The following is a 23,619-nucleotide window of genomic DNA, read 5'->3' on the forward strand; positions in this document are numbered from 1 at the left end:
GCTTTGATGCACAGAGCCTTCAGTTCTTGAATTTTGCTGTGTATCTCCAAGGAATCTCCTATGCAGCCTGTTGCTGTGCACTGCCTTTGGAAATTTCCCTGGTTGGAATTTGCCATGCTACAACTTGTGACTATTCCCTTTTTTCCTCTTGTTGTGTCCTCTGTCATCTCTATACTTCCCTTTAATAGTTGAAGGCAGTGATTTCTGCATATAACACCCCTTGCTCCACCTTAACCTTCTCTTCCAGAGGCTGAATGTGCCATTCTCCCTGAGCTTCTCCTTGTGCAGGAGTACCCAAGGCACACTGGTGTCTTCCTGCTGCACTCTCTCCTGTTTGCTAGTGCCTCTCTGGGCCCCAAAACTGAACAGAGTCATCCTGGGACAGTGTAAGGACTGCTGAAAGAAAAGGAATAATCACTTATTGTTGTATGCTTCCAAATGCAGCCCAGGATGTGTTTAAGTCTTTGTTAGCATAAGGGAGCCCCTCTGGGTCACACACAGCTTATTGTCTGCCCAGGCCCCCAGTACTATTGATATAGTACCAGAAGGAAAGAGAGCAGCATAGCCTGCACCAGTTTGTGAAGGGCTCAGATAATGGCAGATGAGTAAGTCAGACTTCAGTGGCAGCTCGGTTGAGCACGTAACAGAGAAGGCAATACATGTGTGGACAGATGTGATAGTGGCCTTCAACAGGGCTTTTCTAGAGGGAGGCGAAAAGCCAGGGTCTGCAGTTACTTCTTTTCAAAGTCATGCTTTGAAAGAGTAAACAACCATTTGGATAAGGATTATCTAATCAGAGCAATGTCCTTGGATTTCTTAGAAATAATTTAAAAAAAATTGATTATCAAGGCCCTTAATCAGCCTGTTAAGCTAAGGTGTGATAGAATGGGATGGTCCTCCCATGGGTTAATAATTGGTTAAAACTGAACTTGGTACAATGAGTATCCCGAGTGAGCTATTAGCACTGAAGAAAGATCTTGAAGTCATAGGTTATTTTAATGAAAATGTGGTATCAGTGTTTGGCGGGGAATTTTGAGAATTGCTTAAAAAGGAACAGGGAATAAAATAGTAAACGAGCTATAAATAACATACTGCATTCCTTGGTCACAAATACTGTATGGATGCCTGTCACCTGCAAAAGAAAGGGCAGGAGAACTAGAAAGAAACAATGACCATCAGAGGTAAGGGAAAGTTGGTTAAAGCATGGTGCTCATAATGCCAAGGTTGGGGGTTTGATTCCTGTATAGGCCATTCACTCAAGAGTTGGAATTGATGATCCTTGTGAGTCCCTTCCAACTCAGAATATTCTGTGATTCCGAGAAGATGATCAAATAGATGAGGTGTCTTAACCTTGGAAAGCAATTACAACTCCTCTTTTATACTGGAAATACAGTCTTCGGATTGCACTGAATTTTTTAAAGCAGTGAGGAGAAGTTTAAAAAAAAGACCCCCAGGAAGCTGAGAAGAAGCTGCACAAGCACTGCTAGCCGGGGTAGTTTATATTGATTTATCGTATTCCACAGAGAGGAAGAACAAACATAATTCTGGTCATGATAGTGATGAGTGTACTTGGAGGGACAGGAAGGTATAACAGACTTACATTACAAACTGGATAGCTTCTGACTTTCTGAAAGAGCACTGGGAAGCTGGTTAGTAATGGAAGAAGGACATGCTGCTGCATCCTGTTTGGGAAAAATTGATCACTGAGAGTAAATTCTTAAGTGAAGCTATCACTTTGACATGGTGTAGTAATAGCAGCTGGGAAGTATAAGCCTTCTGGAAAGCAAGGGCTTAAAGAAGATTTGAATTGTCCTCAAACTTCCCATAGACTTCCTGAATGTGTAAGAAGGAATGATAGGCATTAAGGACCAGTTACGGCCCTCCTGATACAGCCCTTGTAAAAATACATATTTATTACTTCTGCATTGGAGAGTGGGAAAAAGACAGAGGAATATGAGTTGTACCAAGTCCTTCTGACCCCATTGTCCTCTTTGAAAGTCATCTCAGAGAAACAACTGCTAAACCTGACAACCACTTGACAATTGATCTGGCAAAAAAATGTCTCCAGTATTTTAAGACTGGTTTGTTCATCATTTTCTTACTGTAGTTAGTCTTCGTTGCTTCTTTTTTCTTTGCTCTGTTTTGTTGTTGGCTGGGGAGTTTTTTGTTTGTTTTTAATAGGTGGGTTTGGGGTTCTTTCTTCTAAACTATATCATGGAACAGCAAAATGCTAGTGGATACCTGTGTTGTTATTTTTGTAGTTGATTTATCTTTTACATGGCTTAAGACTTGCTTTACCTACCAGTGCCGATTATGTATCGGTTATGAACAGGGAGAGAGAGAACAACCTTTCCTGCAGGGTTGGTGTGCTGAGTTGCGTGTATTTTTCTGAAATAATGGATTCTTGGGGTGGTTTGTTCTTTAATTCCCTGCCTTCAGCTGGGAGGGGCCATTTAGAGGAAAGTTGGGAATATTCCCTTGGAAAGGCCTGTTCCAGCCAAATTTTATCTCCTGTAGATCAGCATGTCTCAGAAGGCTATGCCATATGCTATGGCATTGGGCATGTTTGTCAGGTGGTTCTGAAAATTATTTCAATAGCCATTAAGAGTAAGGCTAGAAGAAGAGAGGACTATGCTTTTTGTCAAATGCTGGTTGCCTCTGTTGCCCTGCTTTAAGAGAGAAGTTGTAATACAAGGAATTAAACCATACTAATATTAAAGCATTGACCTGTAAGGTTACATAGAAGAAAGTTTGAGAGAACATACTGTGAATCTTAATTTCTTTTTCTGCTTCAAATGTGTAAATGCTGCATTTATATTGAGACTACATGTTTCAGGGCTAGTTTCCATTAATAGGCATTGGTAGTATAGATGAGACTATTTGCTAAAATAATACAATGTGCTGACATGAAGCTCTCTATTTATATTTGTTTTAGGGGTTGTTTCTCTATTGGCTGTTCATCCTTCTACAGTAAATACAATTGGAAAACAGCTCCTGCCAAAAACATTTGGACAGTCTAATGTCAACATTGCACAACAAGTGGTAAGGAGACTTTGTGGGGTTTTTTTGTTTGTTTTGGGGTTTTTGTGTATTTTCTCTGGTTATTTATTTATTTATTTATTTATTTATTTTTATTGCTTGTCCTATTGTTTACACATACTGCAAATCTGACGTAGCCTGGTAGTCTGTATCACTCACCATGGGCAGATAATCTAAGTTTGTTTCTAATTTTAATAGACTTAGGTTAAATAAAAGATGTATTGCATAAAGAAGTTCAAAGGTGACTCTCAAATCAACATGAAGGTACCTCACTGTTCAGGTGGCTTTTGTTAGTCTTGCCATTTAAAATCAGTGTCTGTTTCAGATTCTGCTCTGAAATCTGGCTAGGGAAATGTAAATGAAGTCCATAAACATGTTTTAATGGAGATTTGTGCTAAGGGGAATGAAATTGAAAACATAACTATATTTCAGTGCTTAATTTAAATATTCTTTTGCTGAAATACTTACTTTGACCTGTGTGTGAGATGTATGAAATTAGATGTACCAAAGAATCTTATAATGCAATAGATAATACATAGGCTATAATAATTCTTTCAGTAATCAAAATTAGAATTCAGTGATCTGAGTAGAATTGGTCTCAGCCTTTTGGAAAGCAACTCTAACATGTAAACATCTGAACTAGAGTGTCTTATATTTTGGGTTCTTCTTGATATGAAAGCAGTAGAGTAGATTTTGAATGTAGAGTAGGTGTTAATCAGACTTCTCTGTCCCACTCTAGAAATGAACCTGTGAATTTGTGCACACTTCATTTCTTCCTTTGTAGAGTTGAGTATTTCGAGACTCTCCTGAGTGCAGTAGAGGTTCAGGGTTTGCTGCTGCCAGTTTGTTTTTTCTTCAGCTGTAATTCTTCTCCTCCTTACCCCCACCCCTGTTCTGGTTTGGCTTTCATCTTATTGCAGGGTGATACAAATTCTAGCAGTACAGTGGTGGGGCTGCTCATGGAATTAGTAAGGCAGGAGAGCAGAACTCTCTGCAAGCAAGGTGTTAAATCATCTCTTGCAGTCTTCTGCCAATTCTTCCTAGGGAATAGAAACCAACTAACAGCTTTCTTCAGTTCTCCATCTAATCTATTTACTTGAATAGCACATGGGTGGTTTTCACACTCTTTGGAGACGTTTGGTGAGCCAGACCAGTTGGTATCAGAACTGACAGTATTTTTTTTCATGGGGATAAAGTGAGCAGGTTCACGTGTGTCCTGTGCCAGCATTCCCCACCCTCATGCCATTTCCTACAATCGTAAGGTTTGTTTATCAAAAGCAGTAGAGAAGATTATTTGGCTTTTCATAAGAGACAGAAACATTTCAAGTATGGTACAATGCTCCTGGAAAGGAGTACCTAAGATACTCTAGCTGACAGAAGTGGATATAACAAATTTATATGTTAACTGCTCAGAGAGATGGCATAATATAAAGAGAATATTTGGGAAAAAATACAGCTGTTTGTCTTTCCAGACAACTGAAATCATGGACATCCTACAGTCACTAGAATACCTTTGGTACCATCTATGTAACTTTCACGCATGAAATGTTTCATTTTCAGTTTTTGTATTTTACTCTTGTTGAGACTTAACTGTTGGAGATGGCCCGAGGAAGAAAAATTAAGTTTTGCTGCTCAGACAGAATGTAACTGCAGGAAAATATGGCAAGCTTGTGGGTGGTTATGGGTTTAGGTTTGGTTTATGTTTTTTTTCATTTACCTGATGTCAGGGATGCAACCAGCTGTTTCCACTGGGAGGTAAATGTACCCCAAAAAAGTAGGCATATCTTTCTACGAAAGAGTAATCTATATGGTATCATTTTTTCCCCATAATCCATATTTTCTAGACAGTTACATTTTAAACATTTCAGAGATAAAAACCATGACCTGCAAAAGTGGGTGTTTTGTTTAGCTCGTTTCAGAGGTAGGAAGGCACAGTTCTGTGTGCTGATGTATGTATTATTACTTATGGTCAAATTACCACATCATCAGGACAGTTCACATGGAGGCTGGAAGACTGTGCTTAGCCATGTGCTCTTAATGTGTTTGCAATGGAATGGGTTTGCCTAATTGGATGTCACTCACTCCAGTGATGAGGAAAGTTCGCCCTTATTCTTTCTCATCTCTAACATAGTAGTTAGAGGCTGACTCCAGGAGAGAGGGTTCTTGCAAAAGCTCTACATTATCTCTCTGGTTTTACTGATTTTCAGATTTTCTTATATTCATATTTTAACTGTAATTTACTGCAGCATCCTTATACATAATTTGGTATGGTAGGGTTTTTTTTCCCTCCTTTTTTTCCCCCCATTTTTCTTGGAGGGAGAGAGTGTGTGTGTATTTTTATCTTGCCTAAGTAGTGCTGAGCAGTGTTAAGAAATCCACCAAGCATGAAAACTTGATTTAAGGAGGTTAAAATATAAATGCTCATATCTTAGGGTGTGTGCTCTAACAATATTAACTGTAGTCAGAAGTTTTTTGTGTGAGCGTGTATAAATTAGATGCATCTAAGAGAAGTATGTAAAGTACTAGTGTTTGGATAATGCATAATTTCAATTGTGTCACTAACAAATGTCTTGGAATTCTTACCATTTTCCAAATTATTTTATCTTTGCTGTAGGTTATCGGTACACCTCAGAGACCTTCAGCGCAAAATACTATCCTGGTAGGAAGTCCACATACACCTAACACACATTTTGCATCACAGAACCAGACTGGAGATTCTTCACCTTGGTCTGCTGGGTGAGCAAAATGAAAGTTAGAAAGGATTAATAAAGTGTTGGAATGTTTGCTTTAGGTGTTGTGATAGTGTACATACTCCTCAGACTAGCTGTGTGCAAAAGTCTTTTCCTTTTCATCAAGAGCACTTCACCACTGAAGTCTGTTGCTCTAAAATAGGGAGTAGTCACACAGTAATGAGTACCTCTTCATTTCTTGTAAAAGAATGCAGAATATTTTCTGTAAGCTCTGGTAGATATTCTGACATTACTAACATTTAGAGAATCTAGCTCCTAAAAGGACACAGGAATTTGTCTGCCTTGATTCTATGATTTCTCTTATGCTGGTGTACTTTCAGAAAAATACTGTGTATTTCTGATTGAACAAGGGTATCCCAGAGTGTCATTTGAAATAAGAATGTAGTCCTTTTTGAGAAAAAGTATTAAATAAAAGGAATGCATTCTTTTGGTGTGTTTTTTTCATGCAAGTGTGTTTTTAAGGGCATCTTGTTAAATGTAGTTGCTAAATTTATTATCAGTAGCCTGTTACACATAAATAGATTTCTACTTTGGAATTATACAGTGAAATGAGATGTAAGAATTGAGACTTCCCCTTGCTGAAACTAATTTTGTTGATACTTGTATTTTTCCTCTAGTTACAAGGAAATTTTTATATAAAAACTTTGCAAAGCAGAGAACTTCGTTATACTGCTTGTATCTTGTAACTTTGAAGTTCTAATATCAATTTCATATACTGTATAACTTCAAATTGTGTTTTAGTAGTAGTATAATGTTTAGTGAGTTCAACCAATACCAGACTTTGTTCAGTCAGTATTAGTATCACATTGCATAGAAAATGCTCAATCCATGTGCTACTTAAAAATAAAATTTTTTTAAAAGGACAAAAAAGTTCTCTCCTCTGATTCAGTTTTCATGTTTTAGTATTTATCCCCTTATCTCTTCTTATCTTGAAGTTGTGAAGGTTCTCTTTATTGACTTCTTCAAGTAATATCCCTGTTGTTAATTTTTTTGTCTGCTACTGTAAAAAATTCAGGCCAGGTTGGATAGAGCTTTGGGCAACCTCACTGAGTTGAAGATACCCTCGCTCAGTGCAGGGGGGTTAGACTAGATGACCTTTAAAGATTGTTTCCAACCCAAACTATTCAATGATTTTGTGATTCTACTGAAGGTAGAAAAGTTGGCAAAAGTATACATTTATATTGTGTTTCAGCATCATGATACTAGAATTGTTTATAAATATTGTAAAATGTAGAAGGAAAAATGTAGGAGAGAAGGTTGGTAAGGGATAAGAAGCAGAAGAAAAGGGAAGGCTTGGGTTTTTTACAGCAATGTGCCTGTATTTGAAAAAGAGACATCAAATATTCCAAAGTTTAAATCTTCTTAAAATCTATATTATACGTATATTTAGGAAGCGGAACAAAAAAGGCGAGAAGAATGGCAAGGGTTTACGTCATTTCTCTATGAAGGTTTGTGAGAAGGTACAAAGAAAAGGAACCACCTCATACAATGAGGTGGCAGACGAGTTGGTTGCAGAATTCACTACCACTGATAATCACATTTCACCAAATGAATCAGTAAGTATATGGGAAGTCAATTACATGTGAACTGAATGGGGGAAGAGAAATTTCTCTTGAGATTCTTCTGTTTTTCCTACTGCTAAATGAAACAGTTCAGATACTAACTGAGTTTACCCATTTGCTGTAATATGTTTATTTTCAAATATTTTTGATACAGGTATATTTTTGATTAATGCACTATGTCTACAGCAGGCTTATGACCAGAAGAATATTAGACGACGTGTCTATGATGCCTTAAATGTCCTTATGGCCATGAACATTATCTCTAAGGAGAAAAAGGAAATCAAATGGATTGGTCTACCTACTAACTCGGCTCAGGAATGTCAGAATTTGGAGGTATATCCATTTGGAATTTCACAGTGGCTTTGTGTTTGAGCAAATGTTTACAGCTTTAATATGTTCTGATACAATATGTGCCTATAATCTTCTGAGATAGCAACATAGTCCTCTTTGGACTCTTTTTATTTTATTTTTTACATACTGAACACACACTCTTCAACTTCCAGATTGTTCAAATGTGTCTTAAACTCTTCTGTGTCAAAAATACAGCTGTTATAAGTACGTGTGAAGTAGTTCTGAGTGGAAGGTAGTAAAACATTAATGTGTATTTCCAACATTGCAGCAGTGGTGCTCAGGAGTTGGGAAGATTTGTTTCCTCCAGATGCCAAACAGACAGTAGTTCTGTGATGATAGATGTTGCATGTGGGTCAGTACATATAGGCATCTCCTTTGCTGCAGGTCTTACCTTTTTGTGACAATTCTCTTAAGTGAGTATGTCAGACTTTCTTACTGCATGTCTTGAGGGGGAAGTGAAATGCTTTATACTGAAAGAGATTCTTAAGTTCTGACAGGATTTTTTTACTTTCCTGAGATTTGCAGAATAATAAAGTAACTGAGGTTTACTGAAGTAAATTCACTTCATCAGAATGGAATGAGGCGTTGTATTTATTCTTAATAAGTCTAAATTTCCTTCAGCAGGACAAAAGCAATAACTGAAAAGGTGCCAAAGTTAAGGGAAAAGTGGAACAAAAATGTTTGGGAGCCTTATCTACAAAGGGATAATTCTAATTTTTTAAATTTAATTTAATTTTTATTAGTTTTATTTTTTAAATTAAATTTTATTTTTTTAAATTAATTTTGTGGCAGTGAGTTTCAGGTGCATGAGAAGCGTCTTATGAAATACCTTTTGTTTGGTTTTGAACATACTGATATGTTGATACCTGCTGAATATTTTTTTTAATTGGAAGTGATGATGACCTAGTCATTCCTTATTCACTTTCTCCATCCTGTTCATTGTTTTATAGGGATCTCTCATGTTCTCCCCCATCATTTGTTCTCCTTTCAGTACAGTCCTAATTTATTCATTATTCTCTTGCATAAAGTCTCTTCTGTATCACTGATGATCCTGATTGCTCTTTTGTATGCTTGTCTTGAAATAGAACCATCAGACCTACAGAATTCAAGATGTAAACATTCTGCTTCATAGAGGAATGTAGTGATAATTCCTGTTTGGTACTCTGTTTCTTGCCTAATAATTAGAATTTTTGGCTGTCACAGTATAGTGAGCTGATGGATTTTGCAGATTCTGCAGTTTTACATCTCTGCTAAATGTCGTTTTTTTTCTAAAGTATGCATGGATTAGATTGTTTTCTCACACATACCACACTGTACTCACCAGAAATAATTTAGGTGATGTAATCTCAAAGTGCTGTAAGACACTTTGAGTTTGCTTTCTGGCAAACTCTCTTTTTACTATGCCAGGTAACCCAGCATTACCAGCAGATTCTGTCACCTTGTCACCTTAGTCTGATTGTCTGTCGTTAGAGTAAAACTGGCAGTCTGTCAGTTTAATCCCTGTGGGAATCTGCTGGGGAGCTTCTTCCACTAAGAAATCTGTGTATTTCCTAGCTTTTAGTCTCTTACCTTTTTTGTTATTATTTAGTACATATTAAGTACTGTGAGGCCTTAACCTTGGGCTCCGTAGCAGCTTCATATCTTTAACCATCTTTGATGGATCTTCTCCAATACCTCCAATATCAATAAACTCTACATCATCTTGTCTATCTTTGCCTCTTTGAGAAAATTCCAATAACCCTTTGAGGCATAACTTCTGTTTGCAAAGATGTTTTTATCTTCTTCACAGGTTGTTGTGTTTTATTCCCCAGGGTTCTAATTCTGCTTTTTGTTAGTTTCCATAGGTAGTACTGATGTGTCTTGATAGTTCAGTCTCTAAATTATATGTAGAATCTTAATGATTGATTGCTATATTTCCTACCTCCAGTGCTCTGGTATTGAAATGATTTTAAAGGGAGAAAATGTTGGCATGAAATGCTACTTAAAACCAACAAACTGACCAGTCCTTTTTATCTGTCTTAAGGTGGAGAAACAGAGAAGAATTGAAAGAATAAAGCAAAAACAGTCTCAGCTACAAGAACTCATTCTACAGGTACAGTCAAGGTACTCTTGTCTATAGGGCAAGGTAACTTACATCTGTATTCCTCTTGTTGTATCCCAGTCTGAGGGATGGGAAGCTTCTAAGAATTCATTCTAGAGATTAATTTCAGGAGAAGATGTATGCAGCTTTATTTAACAGTGTAGTTTAGCTGGGACCATGCTGTTGGTCATTGCTGTTGGGGATGCCATCAATCTTCCATCAGTTATGATGAAATTGTTTGGAGTTTCAAGTATGTTTAAACAGGCTTTATGTTGATAGGAGAAATATTCCATACCATACCCTCTGAATTTTCCAATTCAGTTCAGGAACTAAACTAGATACAGGTATCTAGAATTTTCTGCTGTGTTAGCATCTGTAGATAAAATTATGTGATTGTAGAAGTTGTCTGTCGTTGTGCTCTGCATTGTGCCTCTCTGGAGACTCACTGCCACTGGTGTGTAAGTGGCTGGACCACTGTGAAACAGTGGCTGAACTCCTTCCCACATTTCCCTTACTACACTTGGGGAAGCAATAGTCTATTTCCAAGTCACTGAGCTGCTGGTCCACAGAAATGCATTCCAGGGTAGCTGGAAATGCTGTGGGACAGCTGCCTGATTTTTATCAGTCTCTGTGTTGGCTTTGGATTTTGGTCTTAATTCTTGTTTATTTAATTTGATTTTGTGACCAGAAAAATATTTTTCTTTGTTCAGTAGCTTACTGTATGATTTATAGCTTGAGTTTCTATGGTTTTTAATTATTCAAATTGCTAGTTTTTAAAATAGGAACACACCATTGTAAAAAGCAATTTTGGTAAGATGTTAAAGTCACTAATCTTAAATGGGTAATTCAGAAACTTAATGCCAGATATTCAAATCCCAAACATTCACTATTTTAGCATATAATTCATTGCAGTATTAACATTCAGGTGTATTTTTTGGAGTGCAGCAACTAGTAGGGAAGAGTAAATGGAGAGGAGATAGGATGCTATGGGAAAATTTATTTTTCCAAACATTGTTCTCTCTCTATTCCACCAGGCATCTGTCCAGGTAGCTGTGCTGATGTAGTTAGTATAATATGCTTTGGGTTTTTTCTCAGTAAAGATTTACTGTGTTGCCTTTTTTAATACTATGATCTGTGACTCTTCCTGCATCTTAACATGCAGAAATATGGTAAACACTCTGTCCTTTCCTGCATTTACTTCCTGCAACCATTGCTGGAATCCTTAGGAATTTTGTTAACATGATCCCAAAAGCTTCATTCACGCTTTGATATCGCTGTTGCTTTTTCTAGCAAATTGCCTTTAAGAACCTCGTCCAGCGAAACCGTCAAGCAGAACAGCAGGCAAACCGACCTCCCCCTTCCAATTCTGTCATCCATTTGCCTTTTATCATTGTGAACACCAGCAAGAAGACAGTGATCGACTGCAGTATTTCAAATGACAAGTAAGCTAAGAAAGTTTTCCATTCGCATTTTAGTAGAGGTCTGAGTTCATATAAATGTTCATGTAGATTTGTTAAAGATTAAATGCAAATTTAATTGACTTGTGCCTTTTGTATATTAAGAACATGCACTTCAGACAGCTGTTTTATATACACTTTTAATAAATAGATTAATTGATTCACATTTGATAACTTATTTAAAACTTGCTATCTAGAGATACTAGGCACCGCTCTCTTGACATTTTATGTCATACTTAACCAAGCAGAGTTTTCCTTTAACACTGTGAAATGCAGCCAGTGGAATTGAAAATGGATTTCACTTTCAGGACTGCTGTTCTCCACTTTTGGTTCAAAAAGCTGTATTTTTCATCAGCTAAATAAAAACTGAATGTTAACAGTCACAAGCAAATACATAAATCTTGAAAAATTCAATTACTTAATGTGATGTGTCACTAACACAACACTGTGTGTAAAGCTTTTGAAATGCTGCAATTCCTGAAATTTGAAAGGTAGTTAAAGTTATTGAAGTTAATTGAGACATTTTTTCCTCTCCAGGTTTGAATATCTATTTAATTTTGACAATACTTTTGAAATTCATGATGATATAGAAGTACTAAAACGAATGGGAATGGCTTGTGGGCTAGAATCTGGAAGCTGTTCAGCAGAGGACCTAAAAATTGCAAGGAGTTTGGTTCCTAAAGCTCTGGAACCATATGTGACAGGTTAGTTACTCCAAAAGAGTTGATGTTTTTCCTCCTTAATATAGGACTCTAAGAAAAAACATGAAAATACCTTAGATCAGTTAATTTCCACTGGTTTGTGGTAAAGATTTCTGTCAAGTTCTCAAATTTGTCTGCTTTTTAGTGTATCTTAGGGAGCAAATAATGATTGATAGAGAGTGGACTGTTGCTCTTTGCAAAGCATTTTGCATCAAGCCACACACTGCAGTGTGTAATTCTTTTAAGAGAACAGTATTTATGCTTGATTCACTTGCAAAGGCAAAAGGTAGTAAGTGCAAGCATATGATGAATACTGAAATCATCTGCCTGGCTCACTTCAAAACAAATGGGTTTTTTAAATGTATTTTGAAATTTTATTGCTGTTTGCACTAGCCTTTTTTAAAATTATGCTATTTTGGATGTAGTACATAAATATATTTTGTTGTTTGGGCTGCTAGACTCCTTTTCTGAACTTTAAAGGATTAAGCATTTCCACTGAATTAGATGGGTGTATTTGGAAGGATTCCTGAAATGCATGCTGTTTGTTTTACAGAAATGGCTCAGGGATCAATCAGCAGTGTATATGTCACATCTTCATCAGGTTCTGCGTCAAACGGCACAAGATTTTCAGCCAGGTGAAATGAAATTTTCAATTAGTTTTTAAAATCTGTGGTCATCAAAGAAATTTGGATATTAAATGCTTCATGAAACAAGTTCTGTTTTGATGAAATGTGCTATGGATAGGTGTTTTAAGTTTATTGTCAGACATCACGTCTGTGATGGTTCTTAGCAGTGTCATTAAGGAAATCCTTTCCTGTATAGTGGAAAGGAGTTAGAGTGGTGTTATTCTTAAATGTCTTGTTTGGGGTTTTTTTGGGTTTTTTTTTGTTTGTTTTTTTTTTTTTTCTAGTTTAGAGCTTGTGACAAGAAAACAGATACTTTTCTAAAGATAGAGTATTGGAAGGATTACTCCTTGATCATTAGTGTCTAACTTTAAAAAATATTTTGATCTTTGGGTTTTAAACAGCAATCACAGAAGCTGGTAGTGTTATAAACCATAACTAGTATTCAACTTTGTTACTCATTAGTTTCTTATTACTGTATTAATTAAAAATATGTCCTTCTATCAGCTCCACAAGGTTGTAAAATGAGTCAAATATTCAGCAGTTGGATTCTGTGATCTCTCAGGTCTTTTCTAACCTAATTGATTCTATGATCATTGAAATGCTTGACATTCGTAACAGATGCTTGAATTAAGTTCTGCATGTTTTGTGCAAGGGAACTGAAGCTTGAGTGAGAATTCTGCCAAAATATCTTTAGAGATGCTGAACAGTACCTAAAATCTCTGTTTTCAGTAAGTTTCCTTCTGTGGTAATGAGCATAGGGTAGTGAAAAAGAGCACCATGTGTTTTTTAAGACTTTGAAATTTGAATAGGCCACTGTTAGCCAGGGACCAGTAGAAAATGGGAGGCTGACTAGGGTTCATTATCTTGGTGAGAGTACAAGAACTTCCACCATTTCCATTTCTTAGGAGTTTGGAAAAGGGCAGTGACAAATTATATTTAATTGTAGGAGATATATGAATATTCATGGCAATAGCAATGAACACTCATGGCAATACAAATTATGCTGCCAAGGCAAATAAAGGCTGTGCATTTATTTAACAAGATCTCTAAAGAAAGTTTGCAAAAGTCTGAAGATGCTGCTACCAATACCTTCATCCCAGTTTCTTTGCCTTACTTACTAGGATACTCGGGTTATGAAATCCATTTTTTTTTTATCAAAACGAGAGGAGAACGGATTTTGGGTTTGTACTTCCAAAGTTCACAAAAGCACAAGAATAATCTCTTTGTTTTGTTTTCTTTGCTTTTGAAACTGCTTTTGCAGATAATTATGGCAGACCTGTTGTAGGTCTTCTGACTACAGCTAGACAGATATCTTACTATCTTGGTGCTGAGTAAGTGTGCAGAACACTAGAAATGCTTGACAGTGTCTTACTGGATATGTTTTTTCTGTGAGCTTATAGGGTGTACCCTGGCACTTTCATTCTGTGTGATGATAGACCATTAAATTGGCTCCATACAGCAACAAGAGTGTGATTGAATATGTGCATTAGCTGGATCAGCATTTAAAAAATTACTAGCAAACATATTTTTGAAAGCAATTTTTAAATGAAGAATGTCTTTCAAGGGAGATACTTTTGTACTTTTGGTACTTAAAAGGGAGATATTTTTTGTGATTAAAAAAAAATTGTCATGAATTTGTGGGCAAGTTTAACAGTTTACCAAACTATTTAGAAAGTCAGCAATTAAATAGATTGGCAAAGTAGCAATTAATTGGCAGGAATTTTCTGGCTCTATTAAAACCAAATACTGCACAATGAGAAGAAAACAGTTTCAAATTAAAAATACAACACATGACAGTTTGTTATGTAATATCAAGGAGTTAAGGAAAAGCTATTAATTCCTCAATTTTCCAGGTCTTTGAATCAACATTAGTGACTCTGAAAGACATGATTCACTTGCAACTGTTCAGTGCTACACAAAAATACTAAAGAGCTCAGCTTTGTAGCGTTAACACTACATGTACTTTAGAAGAAACATGAAAAGCATATTTATAAAGTGCCTGTGAAAAAGTTTAATCTTTATATTAAAAACTAAAGGAAGAAACCTAATGAGAACCACTTCAAAATGACTTGAGACTGTTTCAGCTTTTTGGAGACAGCTTGGACATACACTAAAGATAGTTTTTAAAGTGAAGTGGCAGTGGCAGATTCATTAAATGAATGGACTAGATATGGGGGAAATCATGAAGCAATGCCAATTTTTTTTTTTTTTTTTGCAGTGACTTTTCCAATGGTGGAGATGGGATGTTGGCTACAAGTTCCAATGGATCTCAGTATAGTGGCTCCAGAGTTGAAACACCAGTTTCTTATGTTGGGGATGACGATGATGATGACGATGATTTTAATGAAAATGATGATGACGACTGATGCCCTCTGCTTGTAGACTATTTTTTGTTAAAATTCAGCAGGCTTCAGGAATAAATTGTTATAGGGAGAAGTGTCTCAAATTACTTTGCCCCATCCCCCAAGGAGAATATTGGTAAGCAGTTCTGAGTTTAGAAATTGCACCTCTGATAAGCAAACAAGGATTGTTTTATGTAGGATATTTTTAAATGTGGTGTGGATGTGTGTTTTTGATACCAGTGTGTTAATGCAGAGCCTTTATTTACTCTTGTTTTAGGGGTTTTTGGTTTGTTGGTTGTTTTTTGGGATTTCTTTTTTACTTGAAGGAAAAAGAATTTTGCCCCAAATGTTCTTTCAAAGTTTGCTAAAGAAAATGTAGACACATCATTGAGAAATAAAATACTATCCTTCTGTGGAAAATGAATACACTGAATGGCAATTTATTTGGAGTGTATTTTGATTATGCCACTTTTTGAGGGATAGTGAGCTAATGTAGTAGTGTTTTTTGTTAATCATGCAGTGTCCAAAGAACCAAACAAGAAAGATACGTTCTACTTTTTTACATGTTAAATTCCAGGAATGTTGTTGTGAACTTATTTTCCCTTAAATTATATCTTAACATTATGATTCCATCAAGTTTATATACTTTTCACTGTATGTTGGGACATACGAATTACAAAGTTTTTGGCAAATGTTTACTGCCAGTTGGTGCAGCTATATAAAATGTCTTGAAGGTTTGGAATGATTTATTGCTTATGGTAAAATTTGCCTGATTTCTTACAGGCAGTCTTTGGAAACTTTTTATTATATAGTTGTTTACATACTTATAAGTCTATCATATAAAGACATGTACTGAAACAAATGTTTGTATTTGTTTCATAAGCATCTTCCTGTAATCTATTATAAAGTTGAAATTAAATATAGAGAATGTTTTAAGTTTTTTAACTCAAAATTTGTCAATCATTTTTAATAGTTCATTTTTATAAAAGGAATTTCAGGGCAGGTGGTAGTCTTTTTAAATTTATTCACAAACAATTAACTGCACAAATACTGTCAGCTGCCTATTCTAAGACAGTAGTCTTTTTATTGAAACACAAATAAACTTTTCTGTAATATTTTATGAAATATAAAGAGACTATAATTGTTTGACTTGTTTAACCTTGGCACTGTTAGTTTTTATTAATAAAACGCGCATGGGCATTTTTAACAAGCTCTGTGGTTTTTCTAATTCTAGGATTATTTTAGAACATTTCACTTCTCATCACAAGACCTAGAATTAGCTGTTTTGGGATGCTGCATCTGTGCTGCAGAGGGCCCAGAGTTTTTGCTTTGATTTAGTAATTTGCCCTTAGAGCTCTTGATAACTTATGATGCAAAAGGCAATAATTTACCTGGTATATTCTCTTCTTTCACACATCCTTATTTTATCCATGTTGCTCCTCAGCATGACAGGTCAATCTTAGTACTCCAATCTAGCTTCTGTTTAAAATCCCACGCCTAATGTCCTAACTTTTCATTCCATATTCCTCAGTCCTAACTTTCTGTCATATATTCTTATGTCCTCAAAACAGGTTTTAATCTACTTTCCATATACTTCCTTTTTAAACCGTTTTGTCAGATCACATCCTCTGCTCTCGCCTGCAAGAGCGTGCTGCGCTGGCTCAGTCACTGCAGGCAACTATCATAGTCAGGATTGGATACTTCCACAAAGTCCAGGGACTCCCTGCAAAGTATTAACAACTGTGCTGACTGTGGTAGGGGCTCCTGGATGCACTTAAACCCTGTGGTAAATGTGAAGTGTGCTACATCATTTTTTTTTCTTGAAGGGATTATGCATAGACAAATCTATGTGGGGCTATGTGTTATTAACATAGAACAGCTGATACACACTAAAGGTTTTCAAATTGTAACATGAGTGAATAATGAAACAAATTACTTTGGGGGACTGTGGAAAAATCTGGGGGAGAGGAGGCTACTTGAATGTTTTGCTTCTCAGTGAAGAGGCCATTCTCTGCAGTGCTAATGCTAAACACAAGGTTCTTGTGGATGAGACAGTTGATTCAAATTGTCTTTGATGTTGAATGGCAGTTCAGTTTGCAGAGGAACTTTGATTATTTCAGTTTTTCCTTGCGTTCTCTAGTGTGTGATCCAAGATTTACCTGCAAAGGGTGAGTAGAGGGATGTTAGGGAAAGAATCTGACAGTTTTCTTTTGGTTCTTACTGGTGGAATAGTCCTCAGATAAGATAAGGTCATGCTGGGAGTGAAAATGTGACAAAACATATTTTTAAGATGTTACTTTTCTCTTTTCTTTCTTTTGCTTGGTGATGAATATGAAATGGAATTTGATAATTTAAACCTTGGAGTAATTTTGGGGAAATTATTTTTTATTATATTTCTGGTTGAACTTGATTATCTTAAAGATTTTCTTCTAAACAATTCTATGATTCTGTATAGACTTTGTTTTGGGAGAGCTTTCTAACAAAGGCAGCAATCGTAACGAGAGAAAGTCTATAGACTTTTTAAATAGGTGCTTGATTTGGAGCTGTTACTTGGTTACAGTGTTCAGGTGAAAGAGGAGAAAAAAAAGATGAAAGAGAGCAATGGTGAGGGGCCCAGTTGAGATGAGGAAAGGAAATGTGAAGAAGTAGGTGGAGGGAAGAGTAAAGAAAGAACAGATTATAGTAGGGGCTTTGCAGAGGAATATAATAAGAGAAGAAGGTGTAAGTTGGAGAAAATAAGAGAAGACTAGTCAAAGACTACAAAAAGGAGTAGTAGTAGAAACTTATTTTAGAAAAAGAAAGGTAGAGGGTGGTATAAGTATTTAATAATGTCAGGCATAGCATGAAAGGAACTGGAAAGTGAAAGATAACTTTAAACTGTATGGTTCTCATCTCTGAAAGAAGTAGTTGCACATGTACAGATGGCAAATGAAGATTAAGACCAGGAACAGAACGTAACAGGAAATTTTGACAGGAAATGTTCAGGAGAAAATACTGTAAGGAGATAAAAACTGGAATTTTGTTTAAGAAAGATAAAATGATGGTAAAGGGAATGAGAATTGTTGTAAGGGCTCAGTTTGGGGTAAAACGTGGCAGGAAAGGAATGTACTTTTAATTCCTTTACTTAGCCAGCACTTTTTTGTGATGTGAAGAAGAGGAAAAGAGGAAGAGTTGCGAAGTGTGTATTTATGCCTCTGAAATGGTCCTGCAGCTAATTCCTGGGAGCAGTTTGCATCTTTTGCGCTTTCTAAAGTGTTCCTGAGCTGTGAAAGACTGTCTATTTTGGCATGTGTAACAAGTTAAGGATTTCTTGAACTGTTTGACAAATAATCTGTTTTGCTTTTCCCATAGGAATTTGTCTTAACCAAAGAGAAGCAGTTACGACTTCAGAAACTTACGGGTTTTGGTTTTTCATTTGAACTTTACTTCAATGAAGAGTGGCAACTGTTGCAGAGAAAAAAAAAAGTAAATGTAGCTGATAGGGTACTGACCCTTGACAGATGCCCATTTATTTATTTGAATGAAAGGATGTACTGTCACAAATCTCCTCATTCCTTAATCAGTGAATACATAGGTTCTAAAATCTTCATCTGAATGAGAAATCTGAAAATTGGATGCTACTTTAATATAGAAAGAGCAAAAGTTTAAAAAAAACCAAAAAACCAAAACCAGCCAAACATGATGTAACACTACTGGAATGATCACCAGTACAAAGGACAGCATATATGGTTTTTCCCAGATAGAGAATTGCTTACTGTAGGGATTTCCTTTCTCTTGTCTGCTTGTGAGAAGTGTAGTAGGCAATTTGTCTTTATGACTACATTGAGTTAACAACTTGTCACCACTTCTCAGCCCTGTCTACTTCCAGAAAGATGAGGCTACTATGACACACACTTTTATTGTTGAAGCCTTAATTGTCATTCATATACCAGGAAAAGCAAAGATGAGCCAGCACATTGAGAGCAGCCTTTTCATGTTGTTACTTTCTAAATTTAGGATTTAAGTTTTTTCTAAGGTTTTTACTGTCCTTTGGTTTGTCCTTGAGCTTCCATGGATTCTGGTGGGTTACCAAAATGTTCAGTGGGCTGGAGCAGCAACTGCTGTATGAAGAGAGACTGAGGGAGGGCAACTTGTTCAGCCTGGAGAAGAGGCAGCCTTGGGAGACCTAATGGCAGCCTTGCAGTGCTGCAGGAAGGTTATTGCAAAGGTGGAGCCAGTGCACAGGGGTGTGTGAGGACAGGATGGAGAGACAGCACACACAAGCTGAAATGGGAGAGTTTCCAGCTGAACATGAGGAACAACTTGGCATGGTCAAGCTGTGGAACAGGCTGCCCAGAGGTTGTGCTGACTCAATCCTTAGGGTTTTCAAGACCAGACAGAAGAAAAGCCCTAAGCAATGTAGGGTCTGACCTCACGGCTGAGCATGCTTTGAGCAGAGATTGGATGGGAGACAGCGTGAGATACCTTCCAGCTCGAGTTACCTTGTGGATCTCGTAACAGAGAGACACAGAAAAGAAAAAAACATGTTAGAAAATGTCAGTGTTGGGAACAGACTAACAAGTGGGTCATCTGGCTTGCCAGACTCATCAGAAAATGATTGGAAGCTCAGCTCATCTTCAGAAGCTGTCAAAAGGTTCAAACTGATGGAAAAGGTGATTAAATGAGCAGGTAGAAGTGAAGACTGTCTTCAAGATGAGGTTTCTAAGACTGATGCTGAGAGCAGAATGAGGAAGGGCAACAAGCAGCAATGCATGGGTGTTTCCGACTTCAAGCATTTGGATACGCTGGAAATTCCTGTCTGGCTGATGATGGTTCTCACTAGCACCATCTGCCTCTCACTCAGTTGGGACCTGCTCACCTCACATTCAGTGAATGTCAGCACTTTGTGAAACAACAATTGGAGAAAATCATGATGATTATTGATGCACAGCTTAGCTGTGGTAAAGGCAGAATGTTCTAATGTGGAAAAGAATAAAGAAGAGAGGCTGGTGTTAATTGAAAGTTACCTGTCTAATACCATTACAAGTGCTTTTCTTTGTTCTGCCGTGACCTTTTGTTAAATTTTTGGATGCTTTCAACATGTTGAAATCCAAACTTAGGCTGAAAATTTTGATTTTCTTTTATCAGGTTGCTGTGTACACATCATGGTACATTGCTATAAATAGTGCAGTTTCATCAGCCCTACCTGGTCAGAACATTTACATTGTAGCATGTTAAAAAGACAGCAAGGTTGCAGACTCCAGGCAGATTCCTGTTCTTTATTCCTGTAAACTTGAGAGAATTTATTAAAAATAAAGCAGAACAGTAAGCACATACTCTTAAAATGGGCAGCTCCAGTAATTAAGGTTGGGCAACTTCTGATGCTGATTTTTGATGAAGCTTAGAATAATTCTTACAGACTAAAATAATGCTAGAGTGCCAGTTTTTGAAGTGTGAAAAAGTAAAAAGTGTCAAAGATGTGAGGAAGTCCTGTCCAAATGTGTGTGGTCTAGACAGCTTGAGATCAGCCCTGAATCTTGTATTAGAAAAACTGTTGAAAGAAACAGCTATAAGAAAATTAGAAGCCTAGAAGATGAATTGTTAATGACAAAGTACAGAATAGGTCTTATCAAATGAATATGGGAGGAGACTGCAAATGTTTAACTGATTAAGGAAACAATGGCTATGCTTCAGCATATTTAAACGTTTTTAATTTCATTGCATTCTGATTTTAAATATGTTTTACAATATCTCCAGATTGTATGTTAAGGGGTTATGAGCTATTTACTGCTGAATCATTTTTGTGGCATTATCACTGAACAGCTGCAGCAAGTAAGATTGTACTCCTGCTTAACAATTTCTTCAATAACCCAGAAGAAAATTTAAAAATACTCTGAAGTAGCAGTGGTTAGAAAAGAAGTAAACAATGAAGAGGAGAGAATAGTGTGAATTGTTTGGCAAGCAGGTCATGTCGAAAAATGTTGTGGTTAAACTCCACATCTTGTGAAGAAAGAATTAAAGGTACACGTACAGGAGGAAAAACTTCGCTGGAAATGTAGGATCCTAAAGATGATCCAGGGTGTCAAGGTAGATTGTAACTCCATGTGTCCTACACTGTTTTGTAAGGAACTAGCTAATCTGAATTTGGATGTGTAGGTAAAACTAATAATGGATTGGAAAATGCTGTTATTACATTCGGTGAGACCAGCAGTGAGCAGCTGCATGCTTGTTAGCATCATTTCAAAGGATGTTGGAAAAACCAGGAAAGACTCAGATAAAAAGCCCTTCCCCCACTTATTTTATTCCTAAGGTCAAGACTTAAGGAAGTCTTATTTTGGCTTGTTCAATAAAAAGGAGGGAAATGCAGAAATTAATGGATTTGTGTCAGGTCACACAAAAGATACCCATTTCAACAGGCTCATCAATATCTGGGGGAAAAGCGACAAAAGATTTAAGAACTGGAACTTGAAAACAGTAATTAAAATGAGCTGTCTAGTTGATGATAGTAATAAACTGCTGGAACATATTTTTATTGGAATGATCACATTCCCACACTGGTAACAGTAGGACTGCGTGTAAATATACACATTAATGAATGGTGTTATGCCAAGTGTTTCTCCAGAATTCAGTTCTTTCTGAGAGGTATAGCAGGATCCTAAAAAGGGTATTTTCAGCCCAATTTCTGTTCTTAAAATAATGAGAAGTTTGGTGCATCCATTGTTATCGCTCTGGTAAAAAAAAATGGAAGAAAATGAAAAGTCTCCATCCCCATTGAGAAGAGTCTTTCCAATCAAATTGAAGTAAAGGGCACCTTTTCCTTCATGCACATATGTATTTTACTTTAAACAAAATAATCTTTGAGCTTGAGCTTTTGTGCCTGAAAGAAATGAAGCTTGTGAAGGGAGCTTAGGTGCACAGTAGAAAATATTTTCTGCAAGCATTATTGATGTAGCTGTTACTTTACATCCAATTACTGAAAGTAGCACATGGTTAGACAGCTTTATTTGTTGCAGAATCAATTTCTGCTTGACTTTTAGTACAGGTAAGAGATTAAGAACAGCTCAGTGAAATGGTGGGAGGAATTCCCAAGTGCAATAGCAATGACATCATATGAGACCATTAAGCAAAGACTCAATTATTAATATCTAGTACTTGGCAATTCTGAAAGGTAGAGGAAGCTTTGAACTTGCCATAGTCTCATAGCCATAGCACAAAGCCCTTTAATCATCAAGCTGCTTGTATTCAGTGTTTTTCTCCACTGTGTTGTTTTAATAACAGACATTAGGACTTTGCACTTCAATAATTTACCACTGCCATGAATATTGATAAGAAGGAGGTGTGGAAAGTGCATCTCAAAGCAACTGCTGTGTTTATGTTCTCTTCACACTAATCTTTGAGAGTTTTATTTAACAACTTTAGCAGATAAGTCTGGAAACTAAAATTTATTGGATATAAAAATTCATGGTATTAGTGTGTTAGTTTCATGGCCTATTTTGCCTTCTCCATGCCTTTTCTCCTGGGTAACCCTGGTGTTGCACAGCTGGTAGGAAAAAAAAGCAGAGTCTGGCACTGAGAGCCACTGTGTGGTCTCCGATATTGCCTTCCTGGCCCCTCCACTGCTCCAGAGGCATGGACTAACCATCCATCCCCATCCTAGTTCATCTGCATCTGACTAAACTCAGGAATTTGTATTTGCTTGCAATTCATTCTTAAATCTGCTGCTTCAGTTTCCCCGTTTTTTTCCCTGTTTATATTGTTTGGTCTAATCAAATACTGCTACTATTGCAGCTGAAGTTTTGTATAATCTGTGTATATGATGATATCTACGTATACCTAGATATACATATGTATATATGTTTTTGAATGCATGTGTATCTCTCAGGGAATTGGACTCTTGCAGTGAAAGTGCTCAAATGACTGATAAATGTGTCTGGTTTCAAATTTGAAAACAAAGCTTTTAAATTAATTCCTTAATACACTTTGTGTTAATGTTAGCTCCTGCATAGCAATAATTATTGCTGTGTATACAACTGTTAGTCTGTAACACTTATCAGTCTCTAACACTAAATTAGCTGTGACTGCACAGTAACTTGCAGCTGCTGCTGTTCACCTGGCACTGGTGGCCGAGGTCCTCTCAGTCTCTGGGTGAAGGTGATGAGGCTGGAGGGCTCTTAGAGAGAGGAAATGTCTCTCTTAATTTCTTCCCTCTAATTGCTGGAGTTTCCTGCTTCTTGGCCTCCCTCCCATGGATTCAGCTGCTTTTTAGTTTGTTTAGCTTTTGCCAATCATGCTTCTTGTGCCTTGGGCAGGATGCCCTGCCTGTTTTCCTTCCCATGTGCTTATTTTGGTCTGTATCTTGTAACTTCTGTCATTAGTATGCCTCCAAAGTGCAGCTGTGCTCACTAGATGACATGCTTGTATGTAGTGTTGGGCTGTGCCTGCAGTAATTAGTATTGCAAAGTATTTGCACGGTGGGCATTCTGCTATTTAAGTGTGCTTGCATTTGGGGTTTGGGCAGGCTAATACCAACTACACTTTTCTACTTCAGCTACACTAGCCACAAACCTTGCTCTTTGTTGCTTTATTTTCGATTTCAATAAAGAAAGGGAGTAATCTCAGATGGCTAGAAGTTCAAGAAATATTTAACTTCAGGATGGCAATCTTTGTACTTAGAGAACCAGATTTGGTGGATCTTTTTTTGATATCAGAACACATCATCATTTGGTCAACAC

At 36.8% G+C, this 23,619-nt stretch overlaps 1 protein-coding gene across 7 annotated transcripts in view; it reads left to right on the forward strand.

Moving 5' to 3' along the window:
- The window catches only part of TFDP1 (transcription factor Dp-1), a 37,460-nt gene extending 21,342 nt beyond the window's left edge, over window positions 1-16,118 (forward strand). For 6 of the 7 annotated variants that reach the window (XM_053935549.1, XM_053935548.1, XM_053935547.1 and 3 more), the window contains exons 4-12: window positions 2,936-3,042; window positions 5,654-5,775; window positions 7,180-7,345; window positions 7,538-7,684; window positions 9,726-9,794; window positions 11,073-11,224; window positions 11,777-11,943; window positions 12,494-12,575; window positions 14,785-16,118. In XM_053935549.1, the coding sequence (XP_053791524.1) occupies window positions 2,936-3,042; window positions 5,654-5,775; window positions 7,180-7,345; window positions 7,538-7,684; window positions 9,726-9,794; window positions 11,073-11,224; window positions 11,777-11,943; window positions 12,494-12,575; window positions 14,785-14,932 (1,160 nt within the window). In that variant the 3' untranslated portion in view covers window positions 14,933-16,118. The remainder of the gene's footprint in view (window positions 1-2,935; window positions 3,043-5,653; window positions 5,776-7,179; window positions 7,346-7,537; window positions 7,685-9,725; window positions 9,795-11,072; window positions 11,225-11,776; window positions 11,944-12,493; window positions 12,576-14,784) is intronic. The other variant, XM_053935551.1, reaches the window with a different exon arrangement.
- The last annotated feature ends 7,501 nt before the right edge of the window (window positions 16,119-23,619 follow it).

Source organism: Vidua chalybeata, chromosome 2, assembly GCF_026979565.1.
Source record: "Vidua chalybeata isolate OUT-0048 chromosome 2, bVidCha1 merged haplotype, whole genome shotgun sequence".
NCBI lineage: Eukaryota > Metazoa > Chordata > Aves > Passeriformes > Viduidae > Vidua > Vidua chalybeata.